Genomic DNA, 22285 nt, shown 5'->3' with positions numbered 1-22285 from the left:
GATGGTATTGGTACTAGTACCTTTGGCTACCAGGAATAAGGGATTTATTATTAGCTTAATTAATTTCTAAAATACACTTTTATTCTCTCCAAGGTGCTCTGAGCCAGTACTTTGGGAAAATGAGAACTGTGCTCTGATTTGATGATAACTGAAATGAAAAGCCAAAATGCATGTTAAGGGCTTTAAATGTGTAATCTAATTTACATCTTTGATTTCAGAATAACATGTCCAACCAGGACTGGAAACTTCAAGCAATTTTGGAAGGACGGGGTTTTTATGGACCTACTCTAATAAATGTGGGTCTAGGTGAAACAGCTCTGTATCCTCTCATGTTCAAGCCTACTGCTGAGTGCGTAACAATGGTAAGAGGCAAATTGGTTTCAACATTTGAAAAGGATGCTTCTGTTAATAAAATTTACATCACTGTCAAAATTATGAAAGTGCTTAAGCAGTTACTAACATAAAGCATCTCCTTGAGAGTCAGAAATTGAAAGATTGCCTTCTAGCTGAAGTAAAAAAGATTCTGAACTTTGATCATAAAAATGTACATTGTGTTAGTCTGAATTTAAATACATATATTAAATTGTATTTCATTATCTAAGCAATAAAGAGTACCATTGAGTATTTCTCATTGGATGTGTACATCACAAATGAATTTATGTGATGAGTACTTTGTTTCATAATTTTTTTTTTTTTCACAAGTTAAGCCACTACTTAGAAGTTGCTTTTTCCTTCTAAGCAACTCATCAGAGTAATCACTATTCTGGATGCTAAAATGAAGAGCAGAAAAAAGGTTGTGCCACCTCTAGCAAGAAGCAGTATATGAATTTTTGCCTGTATACTAGCTGAGAGATTTTGACTGCAGGTTGCTATTCAAAGATGTGAACTGCCAAAGACAGTAATCCTTCTGTATGTATTACCAACAAAATATAATGTAGCTTAGGAATCCAGTAATATAAAACTATTAAAAGCCAAAAGCCCTGAATCCTTTGATGACAAATAACTACAAAGAAAATCTTAGCTGAAGGACAGATGGAAGTGATTGAGCAAGATTATATTTTATATCAGGAATAAGGATGCATAAGAACATATTTTCTTAGATGTTTGTTTTCTAGGAAGAAGCCAAGAAGTACAAAATCTAGAAGTATGAAGGCTTTATATTGTTAAATTTCATAATTAAAAAAAAATAAAATAAAAGCTTTTGTTTCTTAGTTTTCTTCTCTGGTTAACAGCGGAGTTAAGAACAAGAAAAGTCAATATGAACTCTTTCTTGTAAGCATGCTTTGTTGCCTGGATTTAAGATTAATAGACTAAAGAAGTTGGTTTGGCAGCCAAAGAGGACTTCTACAGTGTTGAAACATTTTTTTTCTTCTTTCTTTGTCATAGGGAAGACTTATTCTGCGAAATGATACAGTTGGCACTGAAAACATCTTTAAGCTTAAGGGAATAGGGAAGAAACCTCTGGCACAGGATCATATTGTGATAAATTGCCAAGTGAGAAAGGTCACTCAAAAAATTTTATGGGTGCCCAATTATACCAAGAACAAGTTAACGTACAAGGTAAATTTTTGCAATAATGACAAGTATTTTTTCTATCCAAGGGCCTATGAATTATATATTACAATAGAAAATATTGTAATTGCAGATATACTGTTAAAATTCATGTATCCATGAGAAATTGTATTTAATTATAGTTTATAGTATAGGTGTTTGTTTATAGTCATTAAGTTTGTGACATAGTGTATGTCTGTGTTCCATGGAAAAAGATGTCTGAGTTTTTTCGTCTGGTTCCTAAGGGGAGAACACTTCTACAATTGTACTCTGTTCATTTGCTAGTTGTTCCTCCCTTCCTCCTCTACCGGTTTGAAACCGGTGGCCCATTTCATCAGTTCTGAAATCAGAAAAGAGACTTAAGAATTACAGGGTTCCTAAAAGCTTCATAAAACTTTGGAATGTTACAGAAAAAGGACAAATATTCTTATCTTACTAAGGGAAAGACTGCAGCATGAGCTCACTATATATCTGTTCCTAATGGTCTGGACACTCAGTGCTTGGATTTCTTGGAACAAATTATAGCCGTTAGTGTCTTTTGCACAGCTGTTGCTTCAGGGATGTTGGAGGAACTTGTGAATACTTTGTGTGTTTGCTGACAGGAAAGAAAATTCAGAGGAAATAAGAAACTGGAGTTGTTGAAGGGCAACGAGTCACTGGGGAGATGGAGTAGGAGGTGCTCAGGCAGTTGTGATTTCAGTGGAGGGATCTAAAACATAAATTCTTAGAAAATACACTTTTGTTATTTTCCTTACTCAAGAAGACCTTTTTACCATTAAATATAAACCTTATTATTTTTCGCTGGCTTAGTTAAGTATATTTTATAACTATATTTACACAAACACATTTTCCTATTTAAAAACACTGTTGTATTACTGTAACTGCATAATTTTCCTACCATTTATCTTGTCTGCATGTTTAATTTGGAAGTATTTCAGTAGTATTCCTCACCTTCCTTATCCATATGTAGTACCCCATGTCGTATGTCAGCAGAGGCAGAATGTACATTATAGCAAAAAAGATGACTTCTGCTTTTCTTCTCAGCCGAAAAGTTCCTGAGCAAGAACATCTTGGATATTGCTCAATGAAAGTCATCTTTGTGACTCTATTATGGCACTTAAAAGGAAAGTAGATAGCATCTAGATACTATGGCTGTATACTATTTGCTAGGAGGGTTCAACCTATGAAAACAAGGCAGGAAAGCACAATCTAAAACTTGTCAGCATATGTAAATATATATTTTTGAACTGAGGGGTTTGAGTGTTGGGGATTTTTTTGTAGTTTTTCTTTTGGGGGAAAGGAGGGAAAAGGGGAGAATGTAGATTCTAGAAGATAAAATCTGACTAGTTAACTAATGTGGACTTGTGAAATGAGTAATCTTTTGTTCTCAGCCTTAGTACCAGTAGCACCAAATGCTGCTTTAATCAAAATGACAGGTACTGGTAGAGTGGCCTCATCTTATTTTATAAAGAGAGATCACATATATTCCAGCAGCACTCTTCTATTGGTTTCATGGGAATTCACGGCAATGTGAAATCCTTCCTTAAACTCTTGCTAGTCTCCAATTTTTCACTGTTAAAGGAGACTTTACATTTAATAAACTTTGTGTAAAGGTCCAGCTTAATGTTCATTTTTTTATTACTCATTATTAAACCCCCCAAACATGTAAGAAATGTAATTTTTGAGCATCACCAGCTTTGACATTTTTCTTTTCAACATTCTTAACTTTTAGATGTGAATGCATTTACATTTCTAATACATTTGTACTTTTATCTCTGAAAGAAGTTAATGTTTTTAAAAGTTGACAACAGAACTATTTCCTCTGCTTTACAGTTTTGTATGAACTCAATTTTTTTTTGTGCCAATGAAAGTGGGACTGAAATATATGTCAAAATGTATAAATTAAAATTACTAATTGTATATCCTTTCCAGAAACATTGTGTTAAACAGATTTATGACAGTTGTAACTATTCCAGAGTGAGCTGGATTTTACTGAACTTTGACCTTTTTGAGGGCGTGCTCTGGATATGGAAATCTGGTTTTCCAGTGGGTTTTTAATTCCACTCTGGAGAGAAGTTGTAAGGCCAGCTATTTCATGCTTTTATGCGTGTAATAAATTAATCAGTGTGAATAATGTGTTTTCTCTATGCTAGGGTTTTACTCAGAAGCTGTTGCAGAACAGTTGTTGAAACAAGGTGGGCTGGAATTGTTGGAAAAAGCATGATTACAAAACCTACCAGTGTCTGGAAACTGTGTCCAAACAAAATTAATCACTTCCATCTCTCTCCAGCAGATGTCACATAGTGTCTTGTGCTATTATAGTGAGTGAATATCATTTGCTTACTTTTAATTCCAAAAGAGTTAGTCTGTAAATTGGGATTTAATCAGTAAATCCAGAACATGATCATCCTTATCTGTAGTTCTTAGGAGAAAGGGGAAACCCTTCTCTAAGAGAGAACTGTGACCAACACCCTTTTTAGAAATGCAAAATAAATTTTATTTACTCAGAAGTGTATAGCAGAAAGGGCAACAGGAAAAAGAAGTGATACTAATTTTGGTTTTGCTTTTCATTCCGTGCTGCCTGATTACTGTAATTTCTAGATAGTCTGTTGTTAAGCAGAATACAACAGACTGTGATTTTGTCTTTGTTAGTGTTTCCCTTGGAGGTTGTTGCTGATAGCCCAATACCTCCTCCTCCTTTTTAATCCAGCATCTTTTAAATATTACCATATTATCCTTTAGCTAAATTGATTATTAAGGAGAGGAAATCCTGTCAATTTTGGTGGACACAGATCAAAGATAATCCAAAAAGTAATAGCTTTAGAAATGTCTTTAATAGGAGGTTTTGTAATTTTGTTGGCTAGCAAATATCTTCATTATTGAATTGGTAGGTTGATTTGCCCTGTACACCCTCCTTTGATGGAGTGTATCCACTATACAAGGTAACTTCTCATTGGTAAATGGATCATACACGGTATTTTTAAAATCCATAAATATTTCATTTACTGAGGCAATAAACTCAGCCTGTATAAAAAGTGGTATAAGATGTGCCAGTAGCTGATGAGCATAATAATTTGCAGGCATGTCCATAAACAATTTACTGCACAATGTGTACTTAGCAGTAATTTAGCTGAATTAATATTTGGGTAATTTTGCCTTTGAGGTGTAAATTTAGCTTCACTGTTCCATTTTAATAACTGAATATATTAAACTATAAACTTAATAAAAATGCATTTAATTAAAAAATTAATTACATTGTGTATATGCTACCCTGTTTCTTAGTATTCACTGTATATATCTAGTAGCCTCAACCAAAGTAAGGGTACTACTCTAAAAGTGACTACTTGAAATGAAAGTTAAGTCTGGGAGGAGGAAAAGGGAAATAATTCTTTCCTCTGTTAAGAAAGCCCTCTTCCCTCTGAGCTTATCCCATTAAAAAAATATACAGAGTGTTCATGTCTGGAGCAGCAATAATTTTTGTATGTGTGGTTTGCTTGTCTATGCAACCACTAGTATGTATCAAGAGAGTCGGGGAGGGAAGAAGTGCCTTTGGAATTCAGTGGAGGTCATGAGCATCGCTCCATCAGTCTACCTTTAAGAATGCTAAGCAAAACACTTTCAGTGCCCACAAAGCTTTCCATGATTAAAAAGACAATTTCCATAAATTCCCTTGAAAAATGTGAATGTTTTTAAGAACTATTTCCTACTGATTGATGTGTAAACCTTAAGGAAATACTGCCACTGTGCTCTTCATGGCTGGTTCTAGAGGATATTACTTCTCATGATTAACTTACTCCTGGGTGTGAAAAAACATTAGAACAGATTTCACAAAGAATTTGTGCACATAAAACGTCAGCCAGAGGACACATCCTTTGCTGATGCTGAATTAATATAAGTTTAGCGACTGCAATGTAAGTGGATTTTAGTGGCTGTAAAATTAGATTCAAATCATCCTACAAGAGTAGGAAGTTTAAAGTCAATCTGTCAGTCTCATGAAAAAAAATCTCATGCAATTTTCTTTTGATTTTTATATAAAACTCTGCTGGCTTTAAATAATTGTCTGGTGTGTTGATGGTTTCTTCTAACAACACCTTTGATAGTAACTTTAGCTATAAAGGTGCTTAATTCTTCCAAGGCTTGGTTTTGCAGTAAAAATATAAATCTGTGTAACTGTTTTTCTCAGTGCTGTTCAAAATAGATATCACTAAAGTAGACTCTCCAGAGAAATCTCAAGGCTCAGTTAAATTACCTTTCTGATATTAAGTTATACAAACTGTTAGTAATTTCTGCAATTATTGTAGTATAAATACATAATCAAAAACTATGAAATCCCCTGTTCTTCAATGCATTTCAATGCACAAGAGTTTAGATAGTAATGTAGATTTGTAGATTCAGAATCAAGTTATATTAATGCTTAAATTAATATGGAAACAGGCATTCAAATTTGAGGATGCTCAGCTGAAACTCCAGATCATAAGGGAGGCCTTCAGTAACCAGTTCTGTTTCATACCCATGTTTTGTAATCTCCTTTTTAGTACTAATTGGTTTACAGCATAGTATTCATGAAACTATGTGTATAAAAAGGAAAAAAAAAGTTAAATGTAGTGCTACTGATGTTTTATTTCTGAATTAATTGGATAGTTTGTCATTTTGGATGTGCAAGTTTTTGAATTTTAATTTCCCATTTTGTGTTTTGTGAAAACAGAGATAGAAGGAATTCCAACCCTTTGGCTTGGCTTGCATAACTTAAAACAGTCTTTTTACAACCTTCCTAACACCTTAAAGAACTAGGGAAAGCTGTGTCCTTGCTGGAGAGGATGGGAGGAGGGTAGTGTCTACTGTGGGTTACCTTGCAGTCCCAGTTCTCTGATAACATAGGCTTGGGGAATTTTGAATCACACCACGTCTGTCTGTCTACCCTTGAAGGGAAAACCGCATGAAATGGCAATCTGCACTCAGATTTCACCTTGGTATGAAGCTGTGAAGCGGTACATAGGATGTGCATGTGGATGAGGACAGTAGGATACACCTTATGAGAACTTCAGGAAGAGTTTGGGAAATGTGACAGGACAAAAGCTATCTAAAATTTTAAAATTCTGGAATTGGGCTGTGTAGCACATTAGAAGCATGTATATTTATGGACTAGTGTGATTATAACTGAATTAGTAGAAACTTAGTTAAACCAAAGCATTAGCAGGAAGACTAAATTTTAGACACAAGGGGGGCAAAGAACATAATCAGATGAAAAAGTAGTATATTTTTTTAAAGTCAAATTGATGTTGAGATATGGTGAGAACAGTGGAAAACCCAATGAAAGAAGAATTTGAGGTGCATAAAAAGCAAAATCAGTTGAAAAATTTTAGCAAACATTTCAAGTAGCATTAAATGATTTCCATAGTTCGAGAGGTGAAAAGACTCAATAGATCAAGTGGAATGAGAGAGAGATCATACACAGAGATAAGAGGTTAACTACAGCTATCTCAAGGTAACAAGTCTACCTCTGTCTTTACAGAAGAATTCTATTCTCTTTAAATTAGTGATGAACTCATTTACTACAGAGGGAGCAGTGGAGATACACAACAAATTACAGGGAAAAACTGTATAAATTGTGTAGATTTAGAAAGCTAATGTCTGTAAACTAGCTTCTGATGTGTGGTACCTAACTTCTAGAAGTTTTCATGAAAATGGGAGAATTTAAAACATCCAAGTTAAATGCTTGGTGGAGCATAATTTTTGAATTTTTTAAGTATGTATTTCAGTTATTTTAAAGTAGTCAGAAGATAAACCAGAAATCTACAGATCTTTCATTTCAGCATTTGTGTAAAGATGAATCTTTGATTTCATTAAGGATTAGAGCAGTGATGGAATTGAAAAGGACCTTAAAAATAAACTGAGCTTTTAAATTAATATAAACATTATCATTTTTATACCTGTCATATATGCACACAATACTTAAAAATTGCACACAAGCTCATGCATATGATTCTGGATTGTTAAAAGCAAGGTTATTTTTAGCCCTGGGAAGTCTTCTGAACAAAATAAAGAGATTCGTAAGATTTATGTCATTAAATTCATACTACAAAAGAACAAACCCTTCAGTGCCTTTGGAAGCTTTAATAAATAGGGATAAAAGAGGTGACTGAGCTGCTAGTTGCTTTCTTTAGACTCTTCTTGTCTAATCCACAGTTTTAGACAGCCGTCTGGGTTCTCTAACTGGAGAAAGTAGGCACCCAGCAACAGAACTCTAAAAGAGCTGGCAAAAGGAATGGAGAATTGTGTAACCAGGCCAGTAGTAAAACAGTAAGACATATTTTCTCTATGGACGTTTAATCTCTTCAATCTGATCAGATTAGGGAAAATAGGTTTGTTCCAAGTTCTACAGGTCTGGCCAGTGCCCTAAACTCCTAGTTATTTGGTAAAAAAATGTTGATATAAGTGCCTTTCTGGTCTTATTGATGGGATCAACATAAATCAGACTTGAGTTATCCATGGAAAATAGCCTGATTTGGGAACACTGATGGAGTACAGTTATAAAGTACGCATGACAAGGCTATCCACTGAAAAGTAAAAAACATTTTATGCTCTATCCAGGAGTGAAAATACTAGCTTCCTTTACAGGAGTAGATTACAGCTCAGTGGAGAAAATAAGTCTATAATTTTTGGAAGTAGGTACCCTATTTTTTGTGGTTTTTTTTGTTTGTTTGGTTTTTTTTGGGTTTTTTAAAATCTAGACAAATTAAAGAACTGTTAGTTTCTAGTGGTTCTGACCAGTGCAAAGTTTATACATTGTGATGACAAGAAGGTATGATTGCTTGTCCATTGCCTGTCTCTTATCCCATCCCTGTTAAACAAAAAAGTGACAAAAGAAAGAAGAATTCTTCTCAAGAGATAGTGTAGCATACTACGTATATATATTTGTACGTGTGTGTGTGTATATACTTCATACAAGGAGAAAATGGACTTGATTAACACTTAGTAGAAGGGACCACAAGTATCAGCAGGTCTCCACCCCGCAGAATTACAGGCAGTTGTGTAGTAAATATCTAGTTTAGATAGAGTCACAGTACATTTAATCTACATGACTTCTACACCCTGAAAGATAAAATATTTCTCAGCTCTACAACAAAATATCGGACTTGCTAAAGTAGATGACAACTGTAATGTGTTTCTGGAAAAGTGTGAGATCACCAGTCTCTTTGAACAGTGAAACAGTAATGCATTTGTAATGTGAACATCCCAGATGATCCTAGGAAATGAACCATGCCCAACACTAAGAAAAGAACAAAGCAAAAACCCCAGCAGTTTTCTCAATCTGATGCATGAGAGGGAAGGGAGAATTCCTTCTGGTCTCCTGATATGGACACCTGGATTGAAACACTGAAACAGTGGCCATGTGTATACAATCATGTCTTCATTGCTTGTACTCAACTCTTTGCTGTTCGGTTAACAGTCACTTCCTTAAGGTTAACAACATAATTTTAAAATAATTTAGTTTCTGTTAATTCACTACTCTATTTGGAAAGGTATCCAAAACTTCTCCTGAATGATGTAAAATCATCAAATTTCCAGACCATATTTATTTATCAGCAATCCATATCAGTTTCATGTTTATAGTCAGCTATACCAGTAGTGTTCCTCTTACTTTGATGGTTTTTGTTAGAAACCAGACTAATATATCCAGTCTTTGACAGAAACTGTATTAGCCTACTTTCCTGCATTTTATCCAATTTAAATTAATCACATTTATCCTACTTTTATATCTGTCTCCTTGTTACATTTTCTTTTAAATAATCTCATTTTAATTAATCTTATTTGTAGCTCTGATAATTTACTGTCATTTCTGTTATCTATCCTTATTTTTTAGATAATTAGCCTTTACTTTTGTATACATTACTAACTTAATTGCAAACTGAAATGAAGTAGTCCATAAATGTAGAATTACACCTAATTTATTGTTTATCTTGTATGAAGTTACACTTTCCTATCCTCAGTGTATAACTGTACCTCCTTTCCTATGCTTTCTCTTTGTTGTTAATAGTTTTTTGGTTTGTTTTTTTTTTCCAAGCAACAGTTCATAGAATCATAGAATCACAGAATGGTCTGGGTTGGAAGGGACCTTAAAGTTCATCTAGTTCCAATCCCCTGCCATGGGCAGGGACACCTTCCACTAGACCAGGTTGCTCAAAGCCTCATCCAGCCTGGCCTTAAACACTTCCAGGGAGGGAGCATCCACAACTTTCTTGCGCAACCTGTTCCAGTGTCTGACCACCCTCACAGTGAAGAATTTCTTCCTAATATCTAATCTAAACCTACCCTCTTCCAGTTTAAACCCATTTCCCCTTGTTTTATCATTAACTGCCCTTATGAAAAGTTCCATCATTCTCTTTTTAGCCTGTTTTTTCTTGACTATTAGTCTCTTTTCCTGTTCTTTTTTATATATTTGTACCTAATGTTGGACTTCTAATGTTGGACTTCTAAAGCTTGAAATGCAGATTTATTGGGGAAAAGGGATATTGTTGTCTTACAGTTTTTTTTCTCCAAGTAACAACTTGGAATAGAAGTTCCAGATTGTACTAGCACTTGAACAAAGGATTATATTAACCTAAGTACCCTAGAGAGGACAAACTTTATAGGCAATGATGATAGAAGAAAAGATGATCTTAGAATTGTTTTTTTTCTACAGAAAAAATGAACAAAACTTATTTACTAAAAAAATAGTAAATATTTCTCTTTAGGGAGGAAGAAAATGATCCATGCATCTAATACTTTTACTGTTGCAAAAGAAATATTTGTAGAATCCAAGTCTCTGCTTGGATGCTTGACAGGCCAACTATATTCATCCATGAAATGAATAAATGAGCTGGAAAAAAAAATAATCAAGTCTTTCTGACTTGTGATTTCACTCAAAATTCACCTAAACAACACAAACAATTTTATTATTTAATATAATAAAAAATTACAGCATGCTACAGTGCTACATGATATCTTGAAAATATTTTTTAAGAGGACTCAGTGCCTCAGTGGACAATCACGACCTGTAGTCAGATGGCAGTTTGCTCTGCCCAGTGGCAGAGGTAACAGAAGAGAGACTGTGAGCAGAACCATTCACACAGTCCATCTGCTGGCTTTCCGCACAACCAGTGTCTTGAGCAGATAATAATCAGCTGTGATTGGTAATAGCTCAGACTTGAATGCCTCTTCCATGAGCAGCTGATCATAGAGTCTGTCTGTAGCAAACTTAATACAAGCAACAGATAAATGAGATGCAATTAAAAAATGCTCTCAGACTATATTCCTGTAATCAGCTTTATAGTTTACAAAATCTAAAATTCAGCATGTGAAAATTATATTGGTCTTTTCATTGTTCAAACCGTTACTATGTTTGCCATCACATAGGTACCATTTATAAAATATGACATATCAAAAAGCATGGTTTAATATCGCTTAAGGTATATCAATTGATATATATCAGTTAAACATCAGTTCAGATTTTGCTTTGCTCTGTCTAGTTAGGTGAATCACTACTGTTAAACCTCTTTGTTACGCTTCTAAAGAAATGTATGTAAAATATTAAGGGCCTGACTGTGCAACTCAATGCACATGCAAGTAGTTCTGTGGTCTGAGCGAGACACTTTGACTTGTGTTGAGCAATGACTTAAAAATTTGTGCTTGATATGATCTGTATATGGCAGCACTACACTTACAGTATGCATTCTTTTCATGTGCATAAAGGTTAGGACTTACCAATAGTGTACTTTCTATTCTACTTTTCAAAGCAAGTAGAAAGGATACTGTGTCTATACTGTTCTTGCAACAGTAACTTGCTTTTGATGATTTTTCCCTTTTGTGAATTCTCTTCAACAGGTATCTTCAGATCTTTCAATGGTGGGTGGAGCACCTGTTATTACCGTAGAACCAGATGACAAAGTCCCTTACACTTTGAGTGTATGTCCTTGGAGACGAGGAATCTTTCAAGGTACAGTGTAGAACCCAAATTTATAAGATATCTATCATTTAGCAGATTAAATGTTTACCATTAATGCTTACATTTCTGTTCAATGTAGCCTTTCCTCTGGAAGTAAGGCTGTAATTATTGGTGATAGTGGTTTTTAAGCTGGCTTATATTTTTATTTTTAAAAATAGATTACTGCTAAATATGTGGTAAAGTTCTTCAAAAATGCCAGCATATGTGGAACTTTATGCATTTAATTGGTCCCATGAAAACTGACTCAATAGGAATTAATGATTTTGAATTATCACCAAGATCTTGGGTCTAAATTTAATTTTCCAAAAGCTGTTGATTAGCTGTAGTTATCTTAGCAGTACTAGAACCAAAGATTTAAAGGCAGAGACCAGAATTTAATTCTTTCCCTTGATTAATGTTCAATTTGTTGAGCACAAGGCAAGAGTACATGCCTAGAATGTGGTGAACCCAATTCCTTCTTTGCGGTATGTGGAGGCTAGAGACATCTAAAATTAATTGCAAATAATTTGTGCCAGTACATGTTTGTACTGATGTTCTTATGATACAATAGCAACACCCTTGCTTGTTTTAACTAACAGCAGCATGTCATATTTAATGTTTTGCCCTGCAAATATTTTTTTTAAAATTAATGTTTTTTTAACAATTTAGGTTACATGATTTTCAAGTACTTAGTAATAATTCTACAATTCCATGGTGTTCATTCTTTGACTCATAATATGAAAAGCATGATTGTGAGAATGAGGCTGTACAATCAATAGTCTTCCTTATAGAGTACCTACTGTAGTAACACTACAAAGAGCGAAGTATGAGTCTTTGGGAGGGAATTATGGGAACAGAAGAGACCATCTTAAAGTCACTGAATAGCACTCAGGGAGCCTATATTTGAACAACTTCTTAAACAGAACTCTTTCTGATAATGGATAAATCTCTTAATCCAAAAAGTTTAACTGTATAGTTTTGTTTTGTGAATTCTTAACCACAAATACCTGATTCTTCTAGCTTCTTAGACAATTAAGATTAATGACAGCTGTTTTCTTAACAATAAAAAGCTATTAAGCCTTGTCCCTGAGGATGCCAATGTAGTTTGCGCTTTTGGCCATTTTTATTTTAGTATCTGATGTGTAAAAAGTAAGTAATATGCCATCTCAATTTACAGGTGATTTGTGAAGAGAAATTATTACTTGTAACAAAGCTTGGCCTAGTGCCACAGGAAGACTTCAGTGCCTTCTTGCTAAATCTATAGTCCTGAGACAAAATTAACTTTCTATGAATAAGAGTAATCTTTTAATGAAATTTGTGACCATCAAAAATGTTCACCAGGAAATATTGAGGATGCACTATATTATAGCTTATGCCTTTTTTTCAGGCTTTAAAGATTTATGAATATTCTCTTCTTCTGGTTTAGAAAATCTCAAATTCTTTTATATATACTGAAAGTTTCAGTAGAAAAGGTTCCAATGGATCTATCACGCAGCAAATTAATACCACGTGGTAAAAGCCATGCTTTCAAAGGGACAGAGATAGCATATTCAGATCAAAATCTCCTATGTTCTGTCATTCCCCTAAATTCTATTACAATGGTTTCCATTATGCTTGAAAGTATTATATGTTCACTGAATGAGAAAAAGAGAGAACAGACAGTCTCTCTAACCCAACAGAAAAGTTATTGGTTCAAAAAAGCCACGTTTTTTTTTTTTTTTTTTTTTTTTTTTTTACCAGAAAGGAGTTAATTTGGCAGTTGTATTCCATCCACCCCCTGGTTCAGTGCTTGCTTTAATCACCACCTTAGGAAATCCTGTTCATTCTTCCTCTGGAGCAGGGACAATTTTGGTTGTCTCACAGAAATTTGTGCACTCTCTCTAATAATTCAGCTGCTATAGGAAGGAGAGGAGTGGAGGGAAGAAAGACCACTGTCACTGAAAGGCAGCAGCTGATTTTCCTGTCTGGTGTCAGATGTGACATAAACCTAACTACCAGATGTCCTATCTAAGGTAACATCAGTTAGGAAGTGGCTTCACAGAAAATGGAAGTCTGTCTGCTTCATACTGTGCAAGGCTGGAAAGTCTTGTTTGTTTCCCAAAGCAGAATTTTCAGCTCCTGGGAAACTTAAATGTCAAAGCTGAGATATATATGCAGTTTTTGTCACTTTTAGGATTTTTCAGCAGGCAGTCTGAAGCTTGAGGATCACACATCAGATGTAGGTGTTTCAAGTGGGAATTAATTAGGAGTCAAGAGTCTTAGTCCTTTCTAGGTTCAAGATACTACAGGTAAAGTATAATTTAAACACCCAAAAAGAAAGTTACTTTTTATTCAGTTTGGTGAATTTGTTTACAGGAAGGTAAATAATCTGTGAGGCCAACATATTGAATGATCAAAAATAAAAGGCAGTGCTGAAAAGCTATCCACAGAATGAGTAAATTTTATCCTGCAGGGGAAAAAAAGCCCCACAGGAAATTTAGATATCTAGTTGAAGATTGTCATAGTGCTGATGGATGATTTCAAGTTTAGAACTCACTTGTAAGTATAAAACTTTCTAGCTTTGATGTTCTAGTACCATTTTTGTTGTATTAAAATAAATTCTTATAAAAGGGCTTTTACCATATAAATTGTTGTACTGAGCAAATGGTCTGCATTTTTCCTTTACATTCAAAGTCCTTTGCATTGCAAAATTATATAGCTGCAAAATTATACTTCTTCTGCGTTCCTTCTTGCTATTTTGTGATTGCTAAGCTAAAAATAGGCCCAGTTCTTTTCAGAAGTCCATTTGGTAGTGGGCTAATATTGTATGCTTCAGCTGTTTTGTAGCTGTATGACAGCTTTAACATAGAAATAATAGCTAATAAACATCTCATACAAGATTCTGGCACCAGATAAAATTCTACAGCAATCAGTTTTCTAAGTAAGAGAGCAATTTCCTTCAGGTTTGATAAAGCATCTTTTACATATTACTTTACCTTTTATCAAACTCTTATTTCTGATTTCCCTAGAATAGACCAGATTTTTTGCAGAACAAACGAAGGCTCATAATATTTGAATATTTCTTCTGCAAAAAATACGCACCTGTTATAATCAGTGTCCTTTCATCCACAAAAAATTTCTAGTTTTTGGAAAGAAGCTTTCTAATTTTATAAATAATCTTTCATTTATTTTTAAGTGGATCTGTACTTAGTAGGGCAGCAGTTTTCCATGCTACTTAGAGCTGTGGAAGCTGACATTGTGGAAAAAAAGCAATATGTTACAGGCCATGGCCTGTCAGATGGAGCTGTAGGACAGTTTTAATAAGATGGTGAAGATTATGCCAATACATTCTGGCCTGTAAATGAGTTAATTAAACTTGCTTGTTTAACAGTATTTCCCTTCAACACTGTGTGACATCTGATTAAAAAAAAAAAAAAAAATATATATATATCTATTTCTTTGTTTGGAGGAATTCTGTAAATTGATCTGCTGATTGCTCTAATTTCAATGGAATAATAAAATCACATGCAGGAGAAAGACTGTCTCTGTAGCTTCTCATAGCCATTGTCCTATTTCCGGCACCTGTCGGTACCTTTACTTTAAGAACTTCCTTTTCATCTGAGACCCCTAACAAAATGAGACTAATTCGTCAGTAATAAAGACAAAGTTAGAAGGATCCTCCGGTTACTTGATTACTGTGAATGGCTCTGGCATGTCTCCACTGCTGGGTCACTGGAGTTCACTGAGGGAGGATTTCTCTGTACATGCCACCACCTGTCAAGATGATCCCCAGCATACCCTTTCCATCTATCCTAGTGCAGTTGGAATTGCATACTCCTGTGCCTTTTTATATCATGGTTTCATTGTCACATTAAGAACAGAAAGTGAGAATTATAAATAAAACAATTCACCTCTCTATTGAATTCCAGAAAACCACATATGAATTATAGCTGACTGCAGGATTTGCCATTTGCTCCTTTCTGCTATGTGTGAGTCTTCAAGCTTATTATGCTTCCTTTTCATTGATGCAGGGAGCAATTCATTTAGTCCCAATATGCTAATAAGTAGTAGGATATACAGAAACTTGTTAGGATTTACATATACCATCATAGAGATTTTCCTATGCAAAATAGCAATTATAAATTTTTGTTGTAACCTACCGTAAATCTTTTTTTGTCAGTAGAAAAAATGACAGAAGAAAATTTGTCCAAAGCTATAGCTTACTTAAATTACACTCATCTTTTAAATTTATCTTATCTCTTCTGTGTAACTTTTCTGAGGCAGCAACTATACATTGATTTCATTGGCCAGAAAAAATCAGTAAAAAATAAAAACTCCTCCTACACCCAAGACCTATGCTTATTAAGATCATGTTGGTATATTTAAACCACAAGCCAAACATTTCTCTATCTTCTCAGATTTGTGTCATGAATTCTGTGATGACATAGCCTTCTCTTCTGGTTTCCAGTTAAAATATTGGGTGATTGTGGGCTTTTATCGTCTCTCTGCACCGAAAAATAATTGTGCAACACGTATCTTTCAGGTAGTCCTTTCAAATTATAAAGAAAGGAAAAAGTTGTATATTTCTTGCTTTCTTAATTGGATTCAGGGATGTGGTATTGTAGTGTACAGCCAATGAGTTAGTCTAATGTGGTGTTGCAATTACAATTATATTGGGAAATAAAACAGCCTATACCCTTTTAAAGGGACACATCTTATCTAAAGCAATATAAAGCAAGGCTTCAGTATTCATATGTGGACTGAAGCTGTATGAAATGTTTAAACACTGGATAGTAAAGCTAGAAAATTTGCAACAAGGTTTTGACCAAGAAACCTTTTAAAGGAATGTTGTATCAGCAAAAAGGAAACCTCCAAAGTTTATGTCATTTTGAAATATTTATTTTCAGTATAATTTTAGGAATACTTGCATTGTTGCTTTGGCAAGTTTAGTATTTTTTATTGTGAAATGTAGGTATGCCAAAGGACAACTGAGAAGAGGAGTGGTATTTTCTAAAATACTGAGTGGTGACATAATGCTGTGACCAACAGAATCAATGGGAATTTTATCTGTGTGATGTACATGAAGAGTTGTTTGGTTTTGAATGTAGGTTTTGGAAATGGTCAGCCATGATATTTTGGCAATTTTCCTTGTTATATAATGTGTGTCAGAGAAGCCAGAACTGAACAAATAGAAGGAAAAAAACCCCAAACACTGGGGACTGTTATTAACGAACAAATTATCATTTACCGGTTACTTTACAGTATCAATCAGGTAATATAAGATTGCTGCCTTTGCTGAAGACAAGTGTAAGCAACAGTGGGCTCTGTAGGATGACGGTGTGTTCACAGCCGAAACCCTAAATCTTCCTGTACTAAAGCCCTTAGATAGTATGGGAGCCAAGCTCAGCAGAATGTTGTAAAAAAATGTAAACATGCTTATTTGTTATTTTAAATCTATCATTTTGTATGCAATTTTTCTGCACCTTTCAAATGTATTTTTTATTACTTCAGAGAGTGCTAAGGACTTTTTATTACTCTTCATTATAAAAAGTATTTTTCCGATCCTGAAAATCGATTCTTGATTGGAATTTCTTTGTAGCCTGTAATTTGAATAAATTCATATATTCATGTATCATCAGCTATCTTAATCTCCAATAGTGGTCAGTGGATTCCACAATTCACTCCAGAACCAGGAGAGCGTTGTGCTTAGGACAATGTTATACTTCCCAGGAAAACATTCTGCTTTAATTTAAAGAATCAAGTCATGCAGAGCATACTAGGTACTACGTGTCCTCACTGATAAGGATTCTGCATTCTACATTTGACTTAAAATTAAAACACTTTTCTTTTGATATTTGCAGTTCTTGCCAGTGATTTTTTTCTTTTTTTCCCCTAATAAAAAATTCAAATAGCTTTGAGCCCATAGTAGCACTTTGGTGCCTGTGAAAATTATGAAAGACAACTTATGAATATTTTAAGATTAAGCAGATAAACTAAGTTTAAAAATGTATGCCATCTGCAGTAAAACTGATTATTTTTTTATTGAAATACTTTGACAGATTTAATTGAGTGCCTTGCAGATACCTGAATACATTACATCAGTCTAGTCACCTTTATTGATCAAGATTTTAACCACATTGTTATTAATTCTGTTTGTTTGAGATCTGTTTTCCATGAAGTAAGAAAACTGAGTGTCAGCAATTATAGTGCAATTCTTCACTGATTTTTTGATTGTGTGATTGCCAGATTATCACCATAGTGGTTTAACAATTCAAGTAGTTTTTAGTTACCACAGTTCTCCCACAACCTCTTGAGCATTAGCAATTTACAGTTCTGAAACTTTTCAAGCATTCCAAGATTTGCTGCTGCAAATAAAAATTAATCATACTGAGTTCTTCAGCCAATTATTTTGATGCTTTTGGAGGCATGTGTAGTGCAAACCCAAAAAAGTTAGTTTGTTTTACCATCCCCCTACTTACTGATGACATAAACTTTTTTAAACTGTAAACTTTCGTGTTCTGTCCCTCTTCCTCTCATACACACATATACACAACATAATATTCTGAAATGCAGACAACTGGTAAAAAAACCCTCCATTGTCACTGAAAGCAAGGACTCCACTTAATTTTAAAAATTATGTGAAACAAAATATTCTCTACTGTAAGGACGCTTTAGAATTTATAGTTTCACAGAATCACAGAATCACTTTTCAGCATTTATTAAGTATTTTTAATTAACTTTAAAGCTACAGTTTTGCTTTTTTTGCTCATTTGCTTATAATTGTTGATGTCTCTCAAGTACATTGGTGGTTAGGATGGTATTTAAAATCAGTGAAGTCTTTCTCTTTCACTTTACTTCTCTCTAATATTGTGCTGCAATAAACCAAAATTGTGCTACAATTATGTATTGAGACATAAAATCAGATTAATCAGCTAGTGTTTATCCTAAGGTCCATTACCTGTTACTGCCATCAAATGTGTCCTCTTACATCAATATTTATATACCTTCAGCATTTTCTTCAGACTTTATTCCCCCGAGCTTTCCATAATTGTTTTATTTTTTTATTGTACTTACATACCTACTTTCTCTTTGAAAAAATTTTTTTAAAGTATTCAGTAATGTCCTGAAATTGCAATCACTCTCCTGTTTTTTAGGACACAGTTTCTGGCTTCTGTACTGTGATTCACTTTAGGAATTTGTGAAAAATTTCTATTTAAAATGTTTTTGGTTGATTTTAATTTTTTTATTTTATTATTTTATTTGCATTTTAATAGATTTTTCTTAACTGGGGGAAGGAAATCTGGGATTCTAATATTTTTTAATTTAAAACTATATAGTTCCTTTCTCTGGATTTAAGTACACAGCTATTTCCATTTTTTTGGTTTTGTTTTGAACTTTGGTGTTTTATACCTGTGCTACCCAGTTGCCATCTCTCAGAGAAAGACAGTGGCAATGTGAAGATGATAAACCCTGCTTCCCTGTAACAATTCAATATAATCCTTCTTAGCAGAAATAATTTGTCAGTGCTTATCATGTTCAAATGGACATGATGGCTATCACATATCCCAGGATACAGTTGGCCTTCTGGGCTGTGAGTGCACATTGCTGGCTTATGTCCAGCTTTTCATCCACCAGTACCCCCAAGGCCTTCTCCACAGGGCTGCTCTCAATGCGTTCATCCCCCAGCCTGTATTTCCCTGAGGGATTGCCCTGACCCAGGTGCAGGACCTTACACCTGGACTTGTTGAACCTCATGAGGTTCACACAGGCCCACTTCTCCAGCTTGTCCAGGTCCCTCTGGATGGCATCCCATCCATCAGGTGTGTCTCAACTGCACCACTCATCTTGGTGTTGTCTGAAAACTTCTTGAGGATGTACTCAATCCCACTGTCATTGATGAAGATATTCAACAGTACTGGTCCCAGTGCAGACTCCTAAGGGACACCGCTTGTCACCGATCTCCACCTGGACATTGAGCCATTGACCACTACCCTCTGGATGTCACAATCCAACCAATTACTTGTCCACCAAGCAGTCCATACATCAAATCCATGTAGCTACTTTTAAGCATATCATGAATAAATTTTGGTTTTCTAAGACTTCTTGGTGGCATTTGACTTTAGTTATGTTTTATTTGCCTCCTTTCTTTCTTTTTTCTTTTAAAAGTAACTTCCTTCTAACATAATATTATTATCAAAACATGAGACCATTGATCCCTCCTGAAATGAAATTTAACTAGAAGTTTTAATGCAGCTTTTTGCAGAAATGTGTGATTAAAGGGAGGAAAGTTAATTCTCGAGGACGGTAAATTAGATGGATGTGTACAGGTATGTGGAGATGAATACTGATCAGCTCCTGGCCACTAAAGTCACTGCAGCTTCCTTAGCCAGTTGTTGTGACTGATGTGGTGTCGTCTCTTCCCCTCACTGCTGCCCCCTTTTTCAGGTTCTACGTGTGCCTTGCTGTTTAGCTTTACCTGTTCCTGCTAGTGAGAAGCTAAATTTAGCTAGTGAGGGAGCACAGCACATCCTCTCTGCCATGTGATCTGTTACCACACATCTATCCCACTCAAACCTGGAGAAACAAAAAATTTCATTAAATGTAGCTATTTTCAAATCAAATTGTTCTGGGACACTCATGAAATTCTATTAATTCTCCATTTCAAATTAAAAAGCTCTGCTATGAATAATTTTCCTAAACCCTTAATAAGACACAGTTACATAATTTCCCTTTGAGAGACTATTTCACATAAATTCTAATGATCTCGAATGGGAAAATTTCTTACTGTATAGTATGATAAAATAAGTCAGCTCCTCAAATTAGTTTTTTATTGTACATATGAAGCAAGAATTAAACCTGCAACATATATTTATTTCAGCTTTGAAGCTCTCTGGAACGTACTGAAATATTGAGGGACATTAATTTAGACAAAATATTAATGGTATGTAGTATTTTAAAAAAAAATGTGTAGATTTAAAATCCTTAGTCAGAGGCACATAATGCAAGGAACAAAAACTGCTTATTTAAAGTAAGTGTAACAGATCTTCTGGAATAACATCAGTGTTATTTAAAGGAACCATGTATGTACTGTATTTTCTAAATTAGAATTAATATTATTAAACAGAAATTTGTCACTTTAAAAATCCTGGTTTTCCGATTTTTATGTATTTTATCTTTCCTAAATACTTGATTACAGGTTAACATATAATACAAAAATGTATCACAGGAACATTTTAACTATTACCTCTATTATCTTATAGCACTAGTTAGACACTGTGATTTAAAAATCTAACAGGAACAATGAAGACTATGCATAGAAAGTTGTGCTGGAAAGAAAGATACTATTATTGTCTGTCATATTTTATAATCTTTAAAAAGTGTGTTTGCTTGTATTGCTTATTACTGATCTTTAGTTCAGGTAAGTAGGAAAACACTTTTGGGAGAAAAATTGGTTAATTTCCTTGGACTCACTCAAGACATATTTTTTATTTAAAATTGGATGGCTGAGACCTGGAGTGAAAGTTTTACTTCATTTTTTATTAGTTTTGAACTGAGGAAATACTTGGACATGTCTGGCAGTCTGTTTTAGAAAGCTAATGCCCCAGCTGATATAACACCTGGTATCTATTTGTTTTAGGTGTAATTTCATTTGTTGCTGAAGATGAAGACCAACAGCAGTCTCAACATAACAGCTCACCAGAGAAGACAGATGGTGAACAGGCCCTTCAGAAATTGTCAACAGAGACACCACAAACTGTTAGTGCAGCAAACATGGGTATGTTTGTTATTATTGATAAGTTCATTATCAGTTTGCATAACCTTATATAATAATTACTCTTTAAATTAAATATATATTTAGTATGCTAGGCCATATGCTTACAAACAGTATGAAGTCAAATGTTTATTCCAGGCATATATGAAACTTCTCCTTTTATGATTTTGAAACATTTTTATGAAATTTTAAGCTGAGCTTGTTTTTTCTTTTTCTCTTATTTGCGAGAATGTCACTGAATGTCACTTGTTGGAGACAGGCAGCATTTGTTAAATGTTTTATTTTAAAAGTAGCCAATATTATTAATAGTGCTGATGTCAAAGCAGGCCATTTCTGAAATTCATATCACTCCACTTAATTCTACTGTGCAAAAAAACTTCCTTTTAACTGTCAGTAATAGAAGCTCCTTTGGTCAGTTACAGTAAAATCAAGAGCAGAAAATTCCAGAATATCTGGTTACGTTCCGATTGTCACCTCTTAATTTATTCTAAACAGTTTCTGCATTATTTTTGAGATTTGTGATTACAAATGTGCACACTAAATAGACAAAGGTGCGGGTTTTTTTTTTGTTTTTAAACTAATTTCTACATTCTTCTTTACATTTGCAAGTAAAGCTTTGCCTATAGAACTATACTTTATATGTTTTAATACCTAATTTGGAATGTATTTAAATTATCAAGCATTATGTTAGATGGCTAAAGCATATTTCTTGCAAGGACACCTATCAAGGAAAGTTCTTTTTAACGTGAAAGAGACGTATTTAAAACTAAAAAAAGATAGAAAAAAGTTTTCTGTTATTATGTAGCTCCAACGCAAAATCAGATTTTCTAAAATGTTATTTTTGTGCAAACAGTTGATAATACAATGTGAGTTTAAAATAAAAAAGATGTAGATGTGGAAGACAGTAACACAGCATGACATGGCAAAATGCTATTTTCAAAAGGAGAACAAAATAATCAAAAAGAAAATCAGGTGACCAAAGAACTAAGGTTTTCCCATAGTGCTTATGATACGTGTGA

At 34.2% G+C, this 22285-nt stretch overlaps 1 protein-coding gene across 1 annotated transcript in view; it reads left to right on the top strand.

The window, feature by feature from the left end:
- Positions 1 to 21269, top strand: part of LOC104531295 (cilia- and flagella-associated protein 47) — a gene marked incomplete at both ends in the record, with an annotated part of 74806 nt that extends 53537 nt beyond the window's left edge. Inside the window, 4 exons of the mRNA XM_010176145.1 lie at positions 219 to 362; positions 1387 to 1560; positions 11416 to 11527; positions 21132 to 21269. Coding sequence (XP_010174447.1) covers positions 219 to 362; positions 1387 to 1560; positions 11416 to 11527; positions 21132 to 21269 — 568 coding nt within the window. The remainder of the gene's footprint in view (positions 1 to 218; positions 363 to 1386; positions 1561 to 11415; positions 11528 to 21131) is intronic.
- Positions 21270 to 22285: the final 1016 nt, after the last annotated feature.

This window comes from Antrostomus carolinensis, unplaced genomic scaffold, assembly GCF_000700745.2.
Source record: "Antrostomus carolinensis isolate BGI_N321 unplaced genomic scaffold, ASM70074v2 scaffold2989, whole genome shotgun sequence".
NCBI lineage: Eukaryota > Metazoa > Chordata > Aves > Caprimulgiformes > Caprimulgidae > Antrostomus > Antrostomus carolinensis.
The sequence above is the reverse complement of the archived record's forward strand: the minus strand, read 5'-3'. Positions and strand labels throughout refer to the sequence as shown.